The sequence below is a fragment of the Oncorhynchus masou genome, chromosome 7, assembly GCF_036934945.1.
Source record: "Oncorhynchus masou masou isolate Uvic2021 chromosome 7, UVic_Omas_1.1, whole genome shotgun sequence".
Lineage (NCBI taxonomy): Eukaryota > Metazoa > Chordata > Actinopteri > Salmoniformes > Salmonidae > Oncorhynchus > Oncorhynchus masou.
In genome coordinates, this window is record NC_088218.1 from 28,440,086 (window position 1) to 28,457,886 (window position 17,801).

Sequence of the window (17,801 nt, forward strand, 5' to 3'; positions counted from 1 at the left end):
ATTGCCTTTTTCTCGCTCACTCTAGGTTAAATAAAAATTAAATCTCCAAAGTATCGTTACTTTTTTTAAAAAAGCAATTATTATTATTAACAAATAAAAAAATATATAAAAGACCCTTATATATATTGATGTTTCATGGTAGACCAGATGTCGGCCAGTGCAGCGCTCTGCTGGCTCTCTTCTCTTCATCCCCTGCTCTCTCAACTGTCAGGGGTAATAAAACTATCTTACAACTGTGTTTCACGCCGCACTTTGCGAAACAAATCTTAAGCCCTCTGCTAACTTGTTCATTTCAAATGTGCATTTTGAAGAACAACCGGATCCTTGGCCTTGAAAGGATCTTGATGACTATAGAGCCCAAATCTCCATATATTTTCTGAAAGAGGAAAGAGCTCCATCAGTATAATCGGGGAGGAAATATGCTGGCAGCTTTATGAAAATCTAAATGTAAACGTTTATGAACAGGGTGTCACCGACTGTACAATACATCTGGAATTGTATTAGATTCAAGTTGTTGGATGATTGGTTGAGGTAGTGGCAACTGTATGCAACTGTATGCATAGTCATATATGCATAGTCACTTTAACCAATTCTACATGTACATACTGTACTACCTCAATCAGCTCGGCTACTTTTCTAGCCTCGCTACTGTATAAAGCCTCGCTACTGTTACTTTTCACTGTCTTTTTACTGTTGTTTTTATTTCTTTACTTACCTATTGTTCACCTAATACCTTTTTCGCACTATTGGTTAGAGCCTGCAAGTAAGCATTTCACTGTAAGGTCTACACCTGTTGTATTCAGCGCACGTGACAAATAAACTTTGATTCGATTTGTATGGTGAATGTTTTCCTCTGAAATAATATTTTTCCTTGGAGAATAGGAATTGGCTGTTTGTTGCACTCAAGACGAAAGACCTTATATTCAAATCAATATGTATTCATAATAACACAGATAGAACAATGAGCCAGATATTTCACCAGATGTATAATTGTGAAGCATCTGGTTGGCGTTTCCACTCAATGACAAATATGGTGATAAGAAGAAGCCCAGTGGCCGGCAGATGGAACAAAATGGATTTTGGCCGACATTATGCAAATGTTCTCATCGATTAAACATTTGATCACAATATAGTTTTCTGTTTCCAAATCTAGAATCTTTTACGAACAGAGTGGGCTAAATTTAGTCAATTTTACCTTTTGCAAAAGTAAAAAAAAGGGTGGATATAGTTATTACACACGTGCACTTCACAGAGTATGTTTTCCCCCTAACGGAAATATGGAAATGCATTCTAGAAAAGGGCTCTCCAACCCTGTTCCTGGAAAGCCACCCTCCTGTGGGTTTTTCGCTGTAACTCCAGTTGTAACTAACCCATCAACCAGCTAATAATTTGAATCAGGTGCGCTAGAATAAGGTTGGAGCGAAAACCTACAGGACGATATCTCTCCAGGAACAGGTTTGGGGAGCCCTGTTCTAGAATGCTCGTGCTTGGTTCTGCCCCCCTCCATGCTTGTTCTGCTCACTATGACTTATTTCTTCTCATTGGAAACAACAGGTTGTGATCTATCTTGGGTTATTTATAAAAAATCTTCAGTAATACTCAGGAATATGTAGCTTATGTTGGAATATGTTGCTTATAATGCACAGGAAACGTGTAGATTATTATAGTGCCTACTGCCTATGGCGGAATTTGCTGTTTGTAACTCTCAAGACGCAGCATCTTTCATTCCAATCCATTATTCATAGAGACGTGCAAAAGGTTCAAGACTTTACACTTCCGAGGAACATCAAGGAATACACAGTAAACATGTTAAAAGCATTTTATAGTGCCTAATACCTATAGAAATCTAAAGAAAAACTTTAGATTTCTATAGGCAAAAGTAAATGGGTATGCTAAAATGACATCAACTACAGGTCCAATTCTGGTTCTGGTCGAATCAAATAACCAGATAAAATCCAGGTACAGTAGCAGGACGTCATTAAGATGGCTGAGAAGGACATTATATGTTGGTTGTAATTATTAAATGTGACGCGAGACCATTTGACATGTTTACTTCAATTTGAGAGTGTCATAACATAAGTATGGATGCCCACGAAGAACATGCTGCTACACTCACCAAACACTTTGAGGAAGAGCTCCCTCTCCTCTGCCCCGGCCTTGTTGGTGGATCGGCAGGTATAGTCGCCCCCGTCCCCCTGGATGATGTTGCGGATGGTCAGGGTACTCCTGCCTGCCTCCATGGTGTTGAGGACATATTGCTCTGACCTCTCCAACTGCTGGCCCTTCCTGTGTGCAGAGAGACAGTACAGGTAGAGATGATTAATTCGTACAATACACATAAAAACATATAGTAGAGGTGCACAACCAATTCAACTACACACACATGCAAACATAGAGATAAAACATATATATCTCTATGCATGCACACAGACACAAACACCCCCCCACCACCACCAAAACCACCTGATACGATAAGCATAAAATAGCTTTACTGCATTTCACAATAAATTGTTTGTCACACACACACATCCCCCACACACGTCATAATGATGTTAAAACTCTGTCTCTCAAGGAAAGAGAGAGCGAGAGAGAGGGAGGATAATTGAAAGTGGACTGGGAGAAACACTGAGGTATAGTAATAAGGCTGGAGGGAGCCAGGGAGGAAATGAAGAACTGTGTGTGTGTACGTACAAGCTGGTCTGTGGAGCGGGCAGCGCGCTAGGCACAGGAAATTACACTGGCTGTATCAGAGTCTATGACTGAATGAAAGCAGGCACAACCCGCCAGCCAGGTGGAAACACCACACACCACAACAGGAAATGTAACTGAGGGAGGAGGGGAAGGCGGGTGTATGAGAGAAAGAAGATGATAAAGAAAGAGGTGTCCTCTAGTTCCTTAATACCAGAATGGTTATGAGTGCAGTCTTGCAAACCAGTGTGAGGGGAGGGAGGGGGTATGGTTATGGTTATGGTGGCACAGTGGTCAGATTGCAGTTGTCATGATGACGAGAACAAAATGGACATAGTTGAGTTGTGGTCAGTGATGACCTGTGGTCAGCGTGTGGAGCGATGATCAAAATGTTAGGGTGAAGCTGCAGTCAGGATGGAGTTACGGTCAGGGTTGAGTTGTGGTCAGTGTGAAGTAGTGTTCAAGGTGGAACAAAGAGGGCAGTACACTCTTAAGGCTTATTCGGCTGTTCCCATAGGAGAAACCATTTTGGTTCCTGTTAGGACCCTCTTTGGTTCCAGGTAGAACCATTTTTGGTTCCATGCACAACCCTGAGTTTTACCATTGAGCCCAAAAGGGTTTTACCTGCATCCAAAAGGGTTCTACCGGCAACCAAAAAGGGTTCTACCGGCAACCAAAAAGGGTTCTACCGGCAACCAAAAAGGGTTCTACCGGCAACCAAAAAGGGTTCTATCGGCAACCAAAAAGGGTCCTTCAAAGGGGGATCAGCCGAAGAACTCTTGAAAGCATATTTTTTTCTAAGAGTGTACGATGATGTGGTCACATGCGGCCACAGTACAGAGTCAAGCTTGGTTGTCAGGATGGTTAAAAAAACAGAGCTTTCTAAACCATTTATTTGAACTCAATACAGTGTGACAGTCTACATGGAGCAATTAGGCAAGCCAGTGGTGCAAGGCGAGGCACATCGAGATATAATTTTCACAGGATAAACCTAGACTTAACATTTCAATTGCTTTCCGTAATTACATGGCCAATTAAAACTCCATCTCTCCCATTGATAGAAAAGCTATTACAAGAGTGAATTTGAGGCGGGGGAACAAAAAAATTGTCAGTCAAAATCCTTCCCACAGCCAATACAAAACCTGTTATATTTGGAGCCACTCCAAAGGTTATATGCACAGTTCAGACTTTTCTTCTGAAAGTTGAAAATGACCTTTGACATGCACACAACATTTATGAATTCCTCCCACACAACTGTATTAGCATTTGATAGAGCAGCATATACATGAATGCACATTTGGAAGACCCTCTAAAGTTTAATTTCTCTCCTCAAGTATTTCTAGCCACACCACTTATTACATCTATTCCAGCACCAGCACACATGATTGAACTAATCAAAGGCTTGATGATTAGTTGACCAGAAGAATCCGGTGTGCTAGCACTGGAATATACAAAATAACGGGAAAGGCTGGGGGTCTTTTGCGAAAGAGAGGAAGGGAAACACAGATCTAGAAAGAGAAAAGGGGGTTGTTGTCTTGCTGTGAAGAGGGCAGAACAAGCCATTAACTCACGAAAGTTACCAAAAAGTTACAGGTGTAGGATCTGTTGCAGATGAGTTTTATGATTTACATAAATTCATTAAAAACCTTCACTAACACAGTAACAGTATTGCACTTTTGTCCACCTAATCACCGGACAAGCAACATTACGGACTCAACACTCAAATCCCGTTGCTGCAGGATTATTTTGCTACGACAATACTGGTCAAATTAAGATCCTACATCTGTAACAGGATAACAGTGTTGTGTTCATTAGGGCATACAATGAAAAGTGTTTTAAAGTGTTTTGCAATGGAGGAAACATTTGCATTTCTCATTGGACAAGTCCAAGTGGTTCCTCCTTGTTTCACTGTTTTCTTCCAGTTGGTGCATAATGAACACAATCCTGTTATTATAGCTTCTAACACCATGCTAATGAGTGTGTCACTCGGGTTCAGGATATATGCAACAGCTGTTGTATGAACGAATGAGTGTGTTAGATGTAACATGTTATTAACTGATGCAGGTATGACTAATGTGACACATGGTACAGATGGCGGCACATTCTATAAGGACATGTCACAGTGTCAACGCGATGTCATCGTTTACAGTGTCTGTCAACAGCACTGGCTTGTGAAGAGTGTGTGTGCGCATGTGTCATTTAGAACATTGGGACATTGAAGAAAGCACTAGTCTGTAACAGTGATATACAGTTGAAGTCAGGAAGTTTACATACACTTAGGTTGGAGTCATTAAAACTTGTTTTTCAACCACTCCACAAATGTCTTGTTAATATTAACAAACTACAGTTTTGGCAAGTCGGAGGTGTACCTGTGGATGTATTTCAAGGCCTGACTTCTTGGGAAAATCAAAAGAAATCAGCTAAGAACTCAGAAAAACATTTGTGGACCTCCACAAGTCTGGTTCATCCTTGGGAGCAATTTTCAAATGCCTGAAGGTACCACGTTCATCTGTACAAACAATTGTACACAGGTATAAACACCATGGGACCACGCAGCCGTCATACCGCTCAGGAAGGAGACACGTTCTGTCTCCTAGAGATGAACGTACATTGGTGCGAAAAGTGCAAATCTATCCCAGAACAACAGCAATGGACCTTGGGAAGATGCTGGAGGAAACAGGTACCAAATTATCTATATCCACAGTAAAACGAGTCCTATATCGACACAACATGAAAGGCCGCACAGCAAAGAAGAAGCCACTGCTCCAAAACCGCCATAAAAAAAGCCAGACTACGGTTTGCAATAAGCACATGGGGACAAAGATAGTACTTTTTGCTGGATGACCATTGTTATGTTTGGAGGAAAAATGGGGGAAGCTTGCAAGCCGAAGACCACCATCCCAACCGGGAGTGGTAGCATCATGTTGTGGGGGTGCTTTGCTGCAGGAGGGACTGATGCACTTCACAAAATAGATGGCTTCATGAGAGAGGAAAATGATATGGATATATTGAAGCAAAATCTCAAGACATCAGTCAGGAAGATAAAGCCTGGCCGGAAATTGGTCTTCCAAATGTACAATCCAAAGCATACTTCCACCGTTGTGGCAAAATGGCTTAAAGACAACAAAGTCAAGGTATTGGTGTGGCCATCACAAAGCACTGACCTCAATCCAATAGATAATTTGTGCAGAACTGAAAAAGCGTGTGCGAGCAAGAAAGCCTACAAACCTGAATCAGTTACACCAGCTCTGTCATGAGGAATGGGCCAAAAATTTACCCAACTTATTGTTGGAAGGTTGTGGAAGGCTACCTGAAACACTTGACCCAAGTTAAACAATGTAAAGGCAATGCTACCAAATACTAATTGAGTGTATGTAAACTTCTGACCCACTGGGAATGAAACGAAATAAATAAAAGCTGAAATAAATCACTCTCTATAGTATTATTTGACATTTCACATTCTTAAAATAAAGTGGTGATCCTAACGGACATAAAACAGGGAATTTTTACTTATTAAATGTCAGGAATTGTGAACAACTGAGTTTAAATATATTTGGCTAAGGTGTATGTAAACTTCCGACTTCAACTGTATAAACCAGACTACATTTGGTGACATCGCCATAATATGAATCAACACATACCCCAAATGTGGTTGAGCTAGTGGTCTGGTTGGCTAATAGTTTTGTCAACAAATGGGTGGATTGCATTTGGTTTGCCAAGCCACAAGCGTATGAAGAAATTTAGATGTATGAATAGGAGACATTAATCATGTATATTAGGTCACAAGGTTGCAAATCGTTTTGCAATGTAAAACGAAATCAAGGGCTTCTTATTGAAGTTCAGGTAATGCATACTCTGTGTTCTTCCATTTTGTGCTTAATGAACACAACCCTGACGTAGTGTGTAGGGGGCTAACTGTACCTGTGCCAGGTGACCTCGGGGTTGGGGGATCCTGATGTGATGCAGGTGAAAGTCACTGACTCCTGGTAATCTGCTGTGGCATTGAATGACTGCTGTAGTACTGACAGCACAGGTGGAACTATAGGAACAAGACAAAGATGACAGTTAGTGGTGAGAACTTCATCAAATTACACATGCGAGAGCAGAACAGTGGCAGTGAAACAATATGCACACAGGCAACTAGCATTTTCACCTTCCCCACCCCATCTTCAAATGAAGATTAATGAAGTCATTGTTGTGATTTAAGAACAAGACAGATCAACACGAATGTCGGCCGTGCACAGTGGTTGTGCAGAGAGTGGTCGTGCTATTGCTTCTGACCATAGAATATCAGCCATTTTTTTCAAATTTCCAAACGATTCTACATGTTAATTCGCCACCGTTCATCATCACCAAGTGATTTACTGTGCACGGTCAATGCTCGTGTTGGACTGTCTGGTCCTTAGAGGGGCAATGGGACATTGTAATGTCACTCTGCAGTCTTCCAAGGGACAGGTAGGCAGGTAATCATGCTAGCAATGGTAGTTAGCATTTAGCCTGTCAACCCAGCTAGTTAACCAGGCTAACATTGAGCTAGAATTTAGCCTGTCATTCTAGCCTAGCTGGTTAACTAGGCTAATAGTGTTAGCCAGCATGTAGCAAGTCAACCAAGCCTAGCTAGCTAACCAGGCTAACAGTGGTAGATTGCATTTGCCCTGTTATCCTAGACCTAGCTGGTTAGCCTATATGAAAGCAGTAGGTGTATTATTTTTATTATTGTTAAACAAAATCTTCTTCTCTAAGCATTTGTATTATATATATATAAAATAGCATAACTTCTTTGGGGTAGGGGGCAGTATTTTCACATCAGGATGAAAAGCATGCCCAGAGTAAACGCCCTGCAACAAAGCCATAAAAGCTAGAATATGAATATTATTAGTTTGGGTAGAAAACACTCTGAAGTTTCTAAAACTGTCTGTGAGTATAACAGAACTCATATGGCAGGCAAAACCCTGAGAAGAAATCCAACCAGGAAGTGGGAAATCTGAGGTTGGTCGATATTCAACTCAGCTCCTATTGAAGATACAGTGGGATATTGGTAACGTTGCACTTCCTAAGGCTTCCACTAGATGTCAACAGTCTTTAGTACCTTGTCTGATGCTTCTACTGTGAAGTGGGGACGAAGGACAAGGGAATGAGTAAGGTCTGCCATGAGCTGAACATGCTCTGACCATGCGCATTCACATGAGAGGGAGCTCTGTTCCATCGCACTTCTGAAGACAATGGAATTCTCCGGTCCTAAAGATTGATTCAAGACATCGTTTGACATGTTTCTACTGACTGTTACGGAACTTTTTGACATTTCGTCTGCTTTTAGTGACGTGCTTTGTGACTTTGGATTGGTTTACCAAACGCGCTAACAAAAGTAACTATTTGGACATAAATGATGGACATTACCGAACAAAACAAACATTTTGTGGAAGTGGGAGTCCTGGGAGTGCATTCCGACGAAGATCATCAAAGGTAGGTGAAGATTTATACTGCTATTTATGACTTTTGTTGACCGCATAATATGGCGGATATTGATTGGGCTCTGAGCGTCAACTCAGATTATTGCATGGTTTGCTTTTTCCGTAAAGCTTTTTTGAAATCTGACACAGCGGTTGCATTAAGGAGAAGTGCATCTAAAATCCATGCATGACAGCTGTATCTTTTAGCAATGTGTATTATGAGTCAATTGATGTGGCTCTCTGCAAAATCAAAGGATGTTTTGGAACTTCTGAACGTAAGCGCCAATGTAAACTCAGATTTTTGGATATAAATATGAACTTTACCGAACAAAACATACATGTATTGTGTAACATGAAGTTTTATGAGTGTCATCTGATGAAGATCATCAAAGATTAGTGATTAATTTTATCTATATGTCTGCTTTTTGTGAATCCTCTCTTTGGCTGAAAAAAATGGTGTTAGTCTGTTAGTCTGTGAATAGGCACTCACCTAACATAATCGTTTGGTTTGCCTTCGTCGTAAAGCCTTTTTGAAACACTGTGGCTGGATTTACAAGAAGTGTATCTTTAAAATGGTGTAAAATACAGTGAGACAAAAAAGTATTTAGTCAGCCACCAATTGTGCATGTTCTCCCACTTAAAAAGATGAGGCCTGTAATTTTCATCATAGGTACAGTTCAACTATGACAGACAAAATGAGAAGAAAAAAAATCCAGAAAATCACATTGTAGGATTTTTAATGAATTTATGTGCAAATTATGGTGGAAAATAAGTATTTGTCACCTACAAACAAGCAAGATTTCTGGCTCTCACAGACCTGTAACTTCTTCTTTCAGAGGCTCCTTTAAGAGGCATTTTAACACAACATCCGGGGAGGGGCCAGCTGAATATAAGACTGTATCATCTGCATATAAACGGATGCGAGATTACTCTGCCTGAGCTATGTTGTTGATGTAAATTGATAAGAGCATGGGGCTCGAGCCTTGGGGTACGCACTTGGTGACACGCAGTTATAGAGACAGCAGATGTTTTTCCTTTATACAAAGCACTCTTTGAGAGAGGTAGTTAGCAAACCAGCCCAAAGACCCCTCAGAGACACCAATACTCTTTAGCTGGCCAACAAGAATGGAATGGTCTAACGTATCAAAAGCTTTGGCCAAGTCAATAAAATAAGTTTGCCAGTTTTTTCTGTGAGATGTTACCCCACTGTTCCACCAAGGCACCTGCAAGTTCCCGGACATTTCTGGGGGGAAATGGCCCTAGCCCTCACCCTCCGATCCAACAGGACCCAGATGTGCTCAATGGGATTGAGACCCGAGCTCTTCACTGGCCATGGCAGAACACGGACATTCCTGTCTTGCAGGAAATCACGCACAGAACAGGCAGTATGGCTGATGGCATTGTCGTGCTGGAGGGTCATGTCAGGATGAGCCTGTAGGAAGGGTACCACATGAGGGAGGAGGATGTCTTCCCTGTAACGCATAGCATTGAGATTGCCTGCAATGACAACTAGCTCAGTCCGTGATGCTGTGACACACCGCCCCAGACCATGACGGACCCTCCACCTCCAAATTGATTCCGCTCCAGAGTACAGTCCTCGGGGTAACACTCATTCCTCCGACGATAAACGCGAATCCGACCATCACCCCTGGTGAGACAAAACCGCGACTCGTCAGTGAAGAGCACTTTTTGCCAGTCCTGTCTGGTCCAGCAATGGTGGGTTTGTGCCCATAGGCGACGTTGTTACCGGTGATGTCTGGTGAGGACCTGCCTTACAACAGGCCTACAAGCCATCAGCCCAGCCGCTCACAGCCTAATGCGGACAGTCTTGGCACTGATGGAGGCATTGTGCGTTCCTGGTGTAACTCGGGCAGTTGTTGTTGCCATCCTGTACCTGTCCCACAGGTGTGATGTTCAGATGTACCGATCCTGTGCAGGTGTTGTTATGCGTGGTCTGCCACTGCAAGGATCAACAGCTGTTGGTCCTGTCTCGCTGTAGCGTTGTCTTAGGCGTCTCACAGTACGGACATTGCAAATTATTGCCCTGGCCACATCTGCAGTCCTAATGCCTCCTTGTAGCATGCCTAAGGCACGTTCACGCAGATGAGCAGAGACCCTGGGCATCTTAATTTTTTTTTCAGAGTCAGTAGAAAGACCTCTCTAGTGTCCTAAGTTTTTATAACTGTGACCTTAATTGCCTACCGTCTGTAAGCTGTTAGTGTCTTAACGACCGTTCCACAGGTGCATGTTTATGGTTCATTGAACAAGCATGGGAAACAGTTTAATCCCTTTACAATGAAGATCTGTGAAGTTATTAGATCTGTGAAGTTATAGTTAAAGGGACATTTCTTTTTTTGCTGAGTTTAAAACAATTTAGTAATATTTCATGATCAAATGCTTTGCATAAATCTAAAAAGATACCAAGAGCATATTCTTTGTTGTTAAGGGCTTTAACGATTTTATCCACAAGTTGCAGAAAGAGGCATATCTGTGGAGTACTTTTATGAAAACCATATTGGTGCTCATATGGAATATAGAATACCGTGTTGATTTAAAATGTTCCAACATTCTCTTACACACCAATTTTGTAGTTTTTTAGAAAAACATGGTAGTACTAATAATGGGCGAAAATGTGTAAAATATCTTGGATCCACAGATTTATAGAGGGGGATAACTGACAATTTTCTTATCTTTAGGAACAATACCAGTTTGCATAGATTGGGTGAAGATATATGTTACAGGCTCAGTAAACGAGGAAGACACTGATTTCACCAATCTCATCATGACCTGCTGCTGATATCTACCAATTATCTCCATCGCCTCCATTACATCAGAAGGATCAAACTGAACCAGAGAAAGGAAATGTCCCTTAATGTAATCCATCAGGGATTTCCATCAGTTCTCTCTTTTTTGGGGGGACAGAGGAACCCACATTCACAAGAAAGTTATTTAATTGACATTAAATAACATCAGGATCACTATAGGTCGTATTTACAACATTACATTGAGATGGAATAGTTACAGATCCTTTTTATCTTTTATCAACAGTTCGATTGATGATTTTCAAAGTTGATTTTATAGGATTTAAGGATTTTTTGGTAAAATATATTTTTGGGGATATTTTAAGTAGGTGAGTAAATTAGTTCTTATTCTTTTTGTAATTTGCAGAATTCAGGTGAGAGGGATTTGTGAGAAACTTTTTATACAAATTGTTTTTTTTTTTAATTTAGGATTTTTTGAGAACGGTTGTAAACCAAGATTTCCAGAATCATTCTGCTGCTCTCTTTGAGTTGAAAGATGATTGATTCTAAAAATAATCCCATGAAAAATAATCAATTACCATCTTAAAGTGCTCACATTTGCTTTAGTTAAATACACTACATTTGTGAGTGACCAGTTCAAATCAGTCTTAGGTAGCAACATTTAAATTGTGTTTTTTACATTGGATAAAAGTAGAAACTCAGAGCTACAAAATGGCATATCATATACTACAGTTGAAGAACAATGGGAAAGTAATTATGCTTTGAAAGTTGAAAAACTTTTGAGAAAATTCCCTTTTAATGTTTTGGTCATTGAGAGCCCTTTTTTGTCTACACTTTAGCCTCACCCATCTCTTTAAGGTTGATCCGAGTATTCTGTACTAACAACAGCAGTCAAACACCCAAGCTAACTTTCCTAGCTACTTCCAGACACAAATTAGAGAACAGCTCACTAAACATTACTCACCCTAGCAGAGCTGGTTAGGCTGTTATGTTATCCATAGCTTTGGTGACTGCAACTGTGCTGTCAGATTGTCCGTTAGTAAACTCAGAGCGTTTCGTATCTCGGAGCATTCAGAATGCACACTGGACGCTCTGACCGATGAGAAGGGTTGATCCGAATGTTCACAACGACAGTCAAGTACCCAAGCTAACTGGCTAACATTGGCTAGCTTGCTAGATACTTCCAGACAAATGAGAGATCACCCCACTCTAACCATTTTAATTGACCTAGCAGAGCTGTTTAGGCTGTTTTCATGTCATACAGAGCATTGGTGACTGTAACTGTGCTGCTGGCAACAATTTTATTACGCTTTTTGCAGATGTTTACTAGCCAGCTAGCTAGCTAAGTGTCTCCTGACCCCTCCTGTCTCAGCCTCCAGTATTTATGCTGCAGTAGTTTATGTGTCGGGGGGCTAGGGTCAGTTTGTTATATCTGGAGTACTTCTCCTGTACTATTCGGTGTCCTGTGTGAATCTAAGTGTGTGTTCTCTAATTCTCTCCTCTCTTTCTTTCTCTCTCTCGGAGGACCTGAGCCCTAGGACCATGCCCCAGGACTACTTGACATGATGACTCCTTGCTGTCCCCAGTCCACCTGACCGTGCTGATGCTCCAGTTTCAACTGTTCTGCCTTATTATTATTATTCGACCATGCTGGTCATTTATGAACATTTGAACATCTTCGCCATGTTCTGTTATAATCTCCACCCGGCACAGCCAGAAGAGGACTGGCCACCCCACATAGCCTGGTTCCTCTCTAGGTTTCTTCCTAGGTTTTGGCCTTTCTAGGGAGTTTTTCCTAGCCACCGTGCTTCTACACCTGCATTGCTTGCTGTTTGGGGTTTTAGGCTGGGTTTCTGTACAGCACTTTGAGATATCAGCTGATGTATGAAGGGCATAAATACATTTGATTTGAATAATTTTGCACGCCCAATTTTTCAGTTTTTGATTTGTTAAAAAAGTTTGAAATATCCAATAAATGTCGTTCCACTTCATGATTGTTGTCCCACTTGTTGTTGATTCTTCACAAAAAAATACAGTTTTATATCTTTATGTTTGAAGCCTGAAATGTCGCAAAAGGTCGCAAAGTTCAAGGGGGCCGAATACTTTCGCAAGGCACTGTAGATGAGGGAATACAGATAGCTGGAGTATAACGTTTTTTGATTTTTTTAATCAGATGTCAGTGAGTGGTTCTCACTTTTAAATAAATATACTGTATGTTGTAATCACCCAATAGAAAACAAATGTTATCTTCATTATTAATCAAATCCAAGGATACCAATGCCATAATCAGGTGGCCGATAGATGCATCAAATTACCACTTGCTTACCACCTAAAAATGATCAGGAAGGAATTTCTATGAAAAGAGATCCAACATCAGTGTTATCAGATGTAAGTGCGAGGTCCTTTCTTACAAAGAATTGACAACTTTTATGAACACAAATGGACACTTCTCCTTCCACTCTTGATGTTCTACGGTGGTGAACATTATTATAAGGAGACATGTCATAAAGCATGGTTGTCTCTTCAGCCAACCATGTTTCTGAAAGGGCAACAATGGAAAATTCATGACTGAGTAAAGACATAATGAACAAGATGGTCATGATTTTTAGGCAGACTGCAAACGTTCAACTGAAAAGGTAAAAAATAAGATAATCTTGGAATTAGATAAACTGCTATAAAAGTTGTGAAATTGCTTAACATTATAGTAATCACAAGTGATAGAATTATTTCTGGTAAATTTCAAGAAATTTGAAACGGAATCAACACAATCATGATATTTATAATTTGCTTCATTAATATCTAATGAGTTAAAGACCATGTTATCATGGTTGATATCCTGCCCAACTAAGAGAGAAACACGGTCAGATTCATCCACAGATTGGAACGAAAAGATAGAATTGCATGCCTCACATGTCCAATACAACCACACATTTGTGTTAGTTTTATCAATATGGGTGCACTTCCTATGGAATACACATTGACACAGTCCACATAATACCACTGAAGACTTCAGAGGGTTATGACATTGAGAGCAATGTGTGTTTTTGGTAATGAGGTTAGATGACACACATGAACAAAGTAGATTCAATATGTTTATCTACAGTATATGTGGGTGTGTCAAATCAGTGGACGATAGTGGCGTCACTTGCCATAGTCCTACGGGGGGGTGAGCGACCAGCTGATCATACTTCAGGTATGCGATGTTGCCAGTTTTTTGCTCTTCAATTAGTCGTGACAGCAGTTCCTATTTTTGAGGCGTAACTTTTTGGAGAAGTCTTCATTGATTTTGGTTCCATTCAGGCACTTGTCTCTCCACCTTGTCTTTGAACCTGAGTACTTTCACCACTACAGACCTGGGCCGTCCATCGGGAAGAAAGTGCCATTCCTATGCGCTCTCTCCATCTCGATGAGTTTTGGGTCCAGTTGGACTTGATCTGCCAGGAGTTTCTTGTCCTTAACTTCTGTGTCATGCCAAGTTTCAGTCTTTACGTCCTCAATTCCACCGATTAAAATGTTATTGTGCCTCGATTGGTTTTCGAGGTAGTCTCCTTTGTAAGAGTTCTTGTCAAGTGTTTTTGGGAAAATTGCAGCATTTTTCTATCTAGTATTAGCCAGGCTACAAGTTTGCTGTGAGCTAAAATGTGTTCGTACTCAGATCCACACTCTGCCTCCCAAAAACAAGCTCTGCCAGTGAAATGGCAAGCACACACAAGCAACACAGACTTGACCACACATGCACCAGTATGATAAACAGAGAGAAGGCAGAGGACTTACTCACTGCATGGAGCATGGCTTCACTACTAAACGAGCAGGAGATCACCAACTTGCAAGTTAGTGCTGTGGATACAAGTAGTATGCGGGGCAGTAAGCCAAAATACCGGTTGAAGATGCTTGAGAGATAGCGGAATGAGCAGTGTGAACGTGCTGTTGTTGGAGATCTGATCCCCTAGTCGTCTTGACTACTTTCTTACCAAAAGTTAAGAGTGTTGATAGGGGACAGAAATAATAGGTCAGACCATCAAATAATTGGTATACACATAACTCTTACAGAATTTCTGCGAGGGTGAGGATATTGGACATTTTAAATAAACCAAGACTGAAAATGTCTTACTTACGGTACAGCAGATCCCCTTATTGTATGGGACACTTTTAAAATGTGCCTTTAGAGGCCATGCAATTCAATGCTCATATTTAAAACAAGAACAATTTAGGTCAAAAGAGTTCATCCTAAAAAAGGAAATAGAGGAACTAACAGGACAGCTAGATAACAATAAAAACTAACATCGAGGCACAGAATAAGTTTGAGGAAAAACAAAAAGAAATGGAGGAACTTTTTCAAGAAATATCAAGTGTAATATATATTAAAGTGAACTGGATGGAATATGGAAAAAATGTACCCAATATATTTTTAATTTTCATAGGAACATAGAAATGAATTTACAGGAACTTGTTACAAATTACAGTGTCATCCGTGATTCACCAAACACAATTTTGAAAGAAGAAGCAAAGTACTTTAATTAACCATATATTTTCATTTCAGTCATTTATACAAAAAGTCTCATGTGAAGGCCTAATTGCAGAAGTGCTACTTCAAGATGCAATTAAAGCCTTTGTGTCCAGGAAAACTCCAGGGATGAATGGCATACCAGTTGCGGTATATCACATGTTTTTTATGTACTCAAAGGACCGGTATTAACATGTTTTAACAGCTCCAATAAAAATGGTGACTATCACATACTCAACAAGAAGGTATACAGTGGGGCAAGAAAGTATTTAGTCAGGCACCAATTGTGTAAGTTCTCCCACTTAAAAAGATGAGGCCTGTAATTTTCAACAGACAAAATGAGAAAAAAAATCCTGCTCCTCTGTCCTCCACTCATTACCTGTATTAATGGCACCTGTTTGAACTTGTTATCAGTATAAAAGACACCTGTCCACAACCTCAAACAGTCACACTCCAAACTCCACTATGGCGAAGACCAAAGAGCTGTCAAAGGACACCAGAAACAAAATTGTAGACCTGCACCAGGCTGGGAAGACTGAATCTACAATAGGTAAGCAGCTTGGTTTGAAGAAATCAACTGTGGGAGCAATTATTAGGAAATGGAAGACATTACAAGACCACTGATAATCTCCCTCGATCTGGGGCTCCACGCAAGATCTCACCCCAAAATGAAGAACGGTGAGCAAAAATCCCAGAACCACACAGGGGGACCTAGTGAATGACCTACAGAGAACTGGGACCAAAGTAACAACGCCTACCATGAGTAACACACTATGCCGCCAGGAACTCAAATCCTGCAGTGCCAGACGTGTCCCCCTGCTTAAGCCAGTACATGTCCAGGCCCGTCTAAAGTTTGCTAGAGAGCATTTGGATGATCCAGAAGAAGATTGGGAGAATGTCATATGGTCAGATGAAACCAAAATATAACTTTTTGGTAAAAACTCAACTCGTCGTGTTTGGAGGACAAAGAATGCTGAGTTGCATCCAAAGAACACCATACCTACTGTGAAGCATGGGGTGGAAACATCATGCTTTGGGGCTGTTTTTCTACAAAGGGACCAGGACGACTGAATGAATGGGGCCATGTATCGTGAGATTGAGTGAAAACCTCCTTCCATCAGCAAGGGCATTGAAGATGAAACGTGGCTGGGTCTTTCAGCATGACAATGATCCCAAACACACCGCCCGGGCAACGAAGGAGTGGCTTCGTAAGAAGCATTTCAAGGTCCTGAAGTGGCCTAGCCAATCTCCAGATCTCAACCCCATAGAAAATCTTTGAAGGGAGTTGAAAGTCCGTGTTGCCCAGCAACAGCCCCAAAACATCACTGCTCTAGAGGAGATCTGCATGGAGGAATGTGCAAAAATACCAGCAACAGTGTGTGAAAACCTTGTGAAGACTTACAGAAAACGTTTGACCTCTGTCATTGCCAACAGAGTAACAAAGTATTGAGATAAACTTTTGTTATTGACCAAATACTTATTTTCCACCATAATTTGCAAATAAATTCTTAAAAAATCCTACAATGTGATTTTCTGGATTTTTTTTCTAATTTTGTCTGTCATAGTTGAAGTGTACCTATGATGAAAATTACAGGTCTCTCATCTTTTTAAGTGGGAGAACTTGCACTATTGGTGGCTGACTAAATACTTTTTTTGCCCCACTGTATATAAATATCCAGTCTGCCTTAACAACTGGAGACCCTTACACTTATGTTGTGATTCCAAAATCTTAGCAAAAATGCATAGTGCATAGAATTAAAAAGTTGTTGCCAGATATTATTCGTCCTAATCAGACAGTTTTTTACATGGACGATACATTGGTGATAATATAAGTACTGGAAACAATAGAATACTATGAAAAACCAGGCCTGTTATTTAAAGCTGCCTTTGATTTTGTATTTTTTTTTTATCTTTATTTTACTAGGCAAGTCAGTTAAGAACAAATTCTTATTTTCAATGACGACCTAGGAACAGTGGGTTAACTGCCTGTTCAGGGGCAGAACGACAGATTTGTACCTTGTCAGCTCGGGGATTTGAACTTGCAACCTTCCGGTTACTAGTCCAATGCTCTAACCACTGGAATTGACTGGAATTTATATATAAATGCCTGGACTATTTTAATATCGGAGAATCTCTTATACAATGTGATAAAGTTATATATAGTTAACCTAGGAGTAAAATAGTAAATAATGGCTACTTCTTAGAAAGTATTAAATTGTCAAGAGGAGAAAAACAAGATTGTCTGTCCACTATCAGCATATCTATTTATTATGCCCATCGAAATGTTAGCTATTAAAATCAGATCCAACAATAATATCAAGGGGCTTGTCTTTTAAATCTCCAATATGGATCTCTGCACAGCCTCATCTACGAGAATCTAGATAATTTTTTATAGAT

General features: G+C 40.5%; 1 protein-coding gene across 1 annotated transcript in view; it reads right to left on the reverse strand.

Annotated features, from left to right (window-relative positions):
* LOC135543099 (neural cell adhesion molecule 2-like) overlaps positions 1 to 17,801 on the reverse strand; it is a 423,699-nt gene that overhangs the window by 45,060 nt on the left and 360,838 nt on the right. The window contains exons 6-7 of the mRNA XM_064970177.1: positions 6,610 to 6,727; positions 2,117 to 2,286 (exon numbers count right to left, since the gene is read on the reverse strand). Coding sequence (XP_064826249.1) covers positions 2,117 to 2,286; positions 6,610 to 6,727 — 288 coding nt within the window. The remainder of the gene's footprint in view (positions 1 to 2,116; positions 2,287 to 6,609; positions 6,728 to 17,801) is intronic.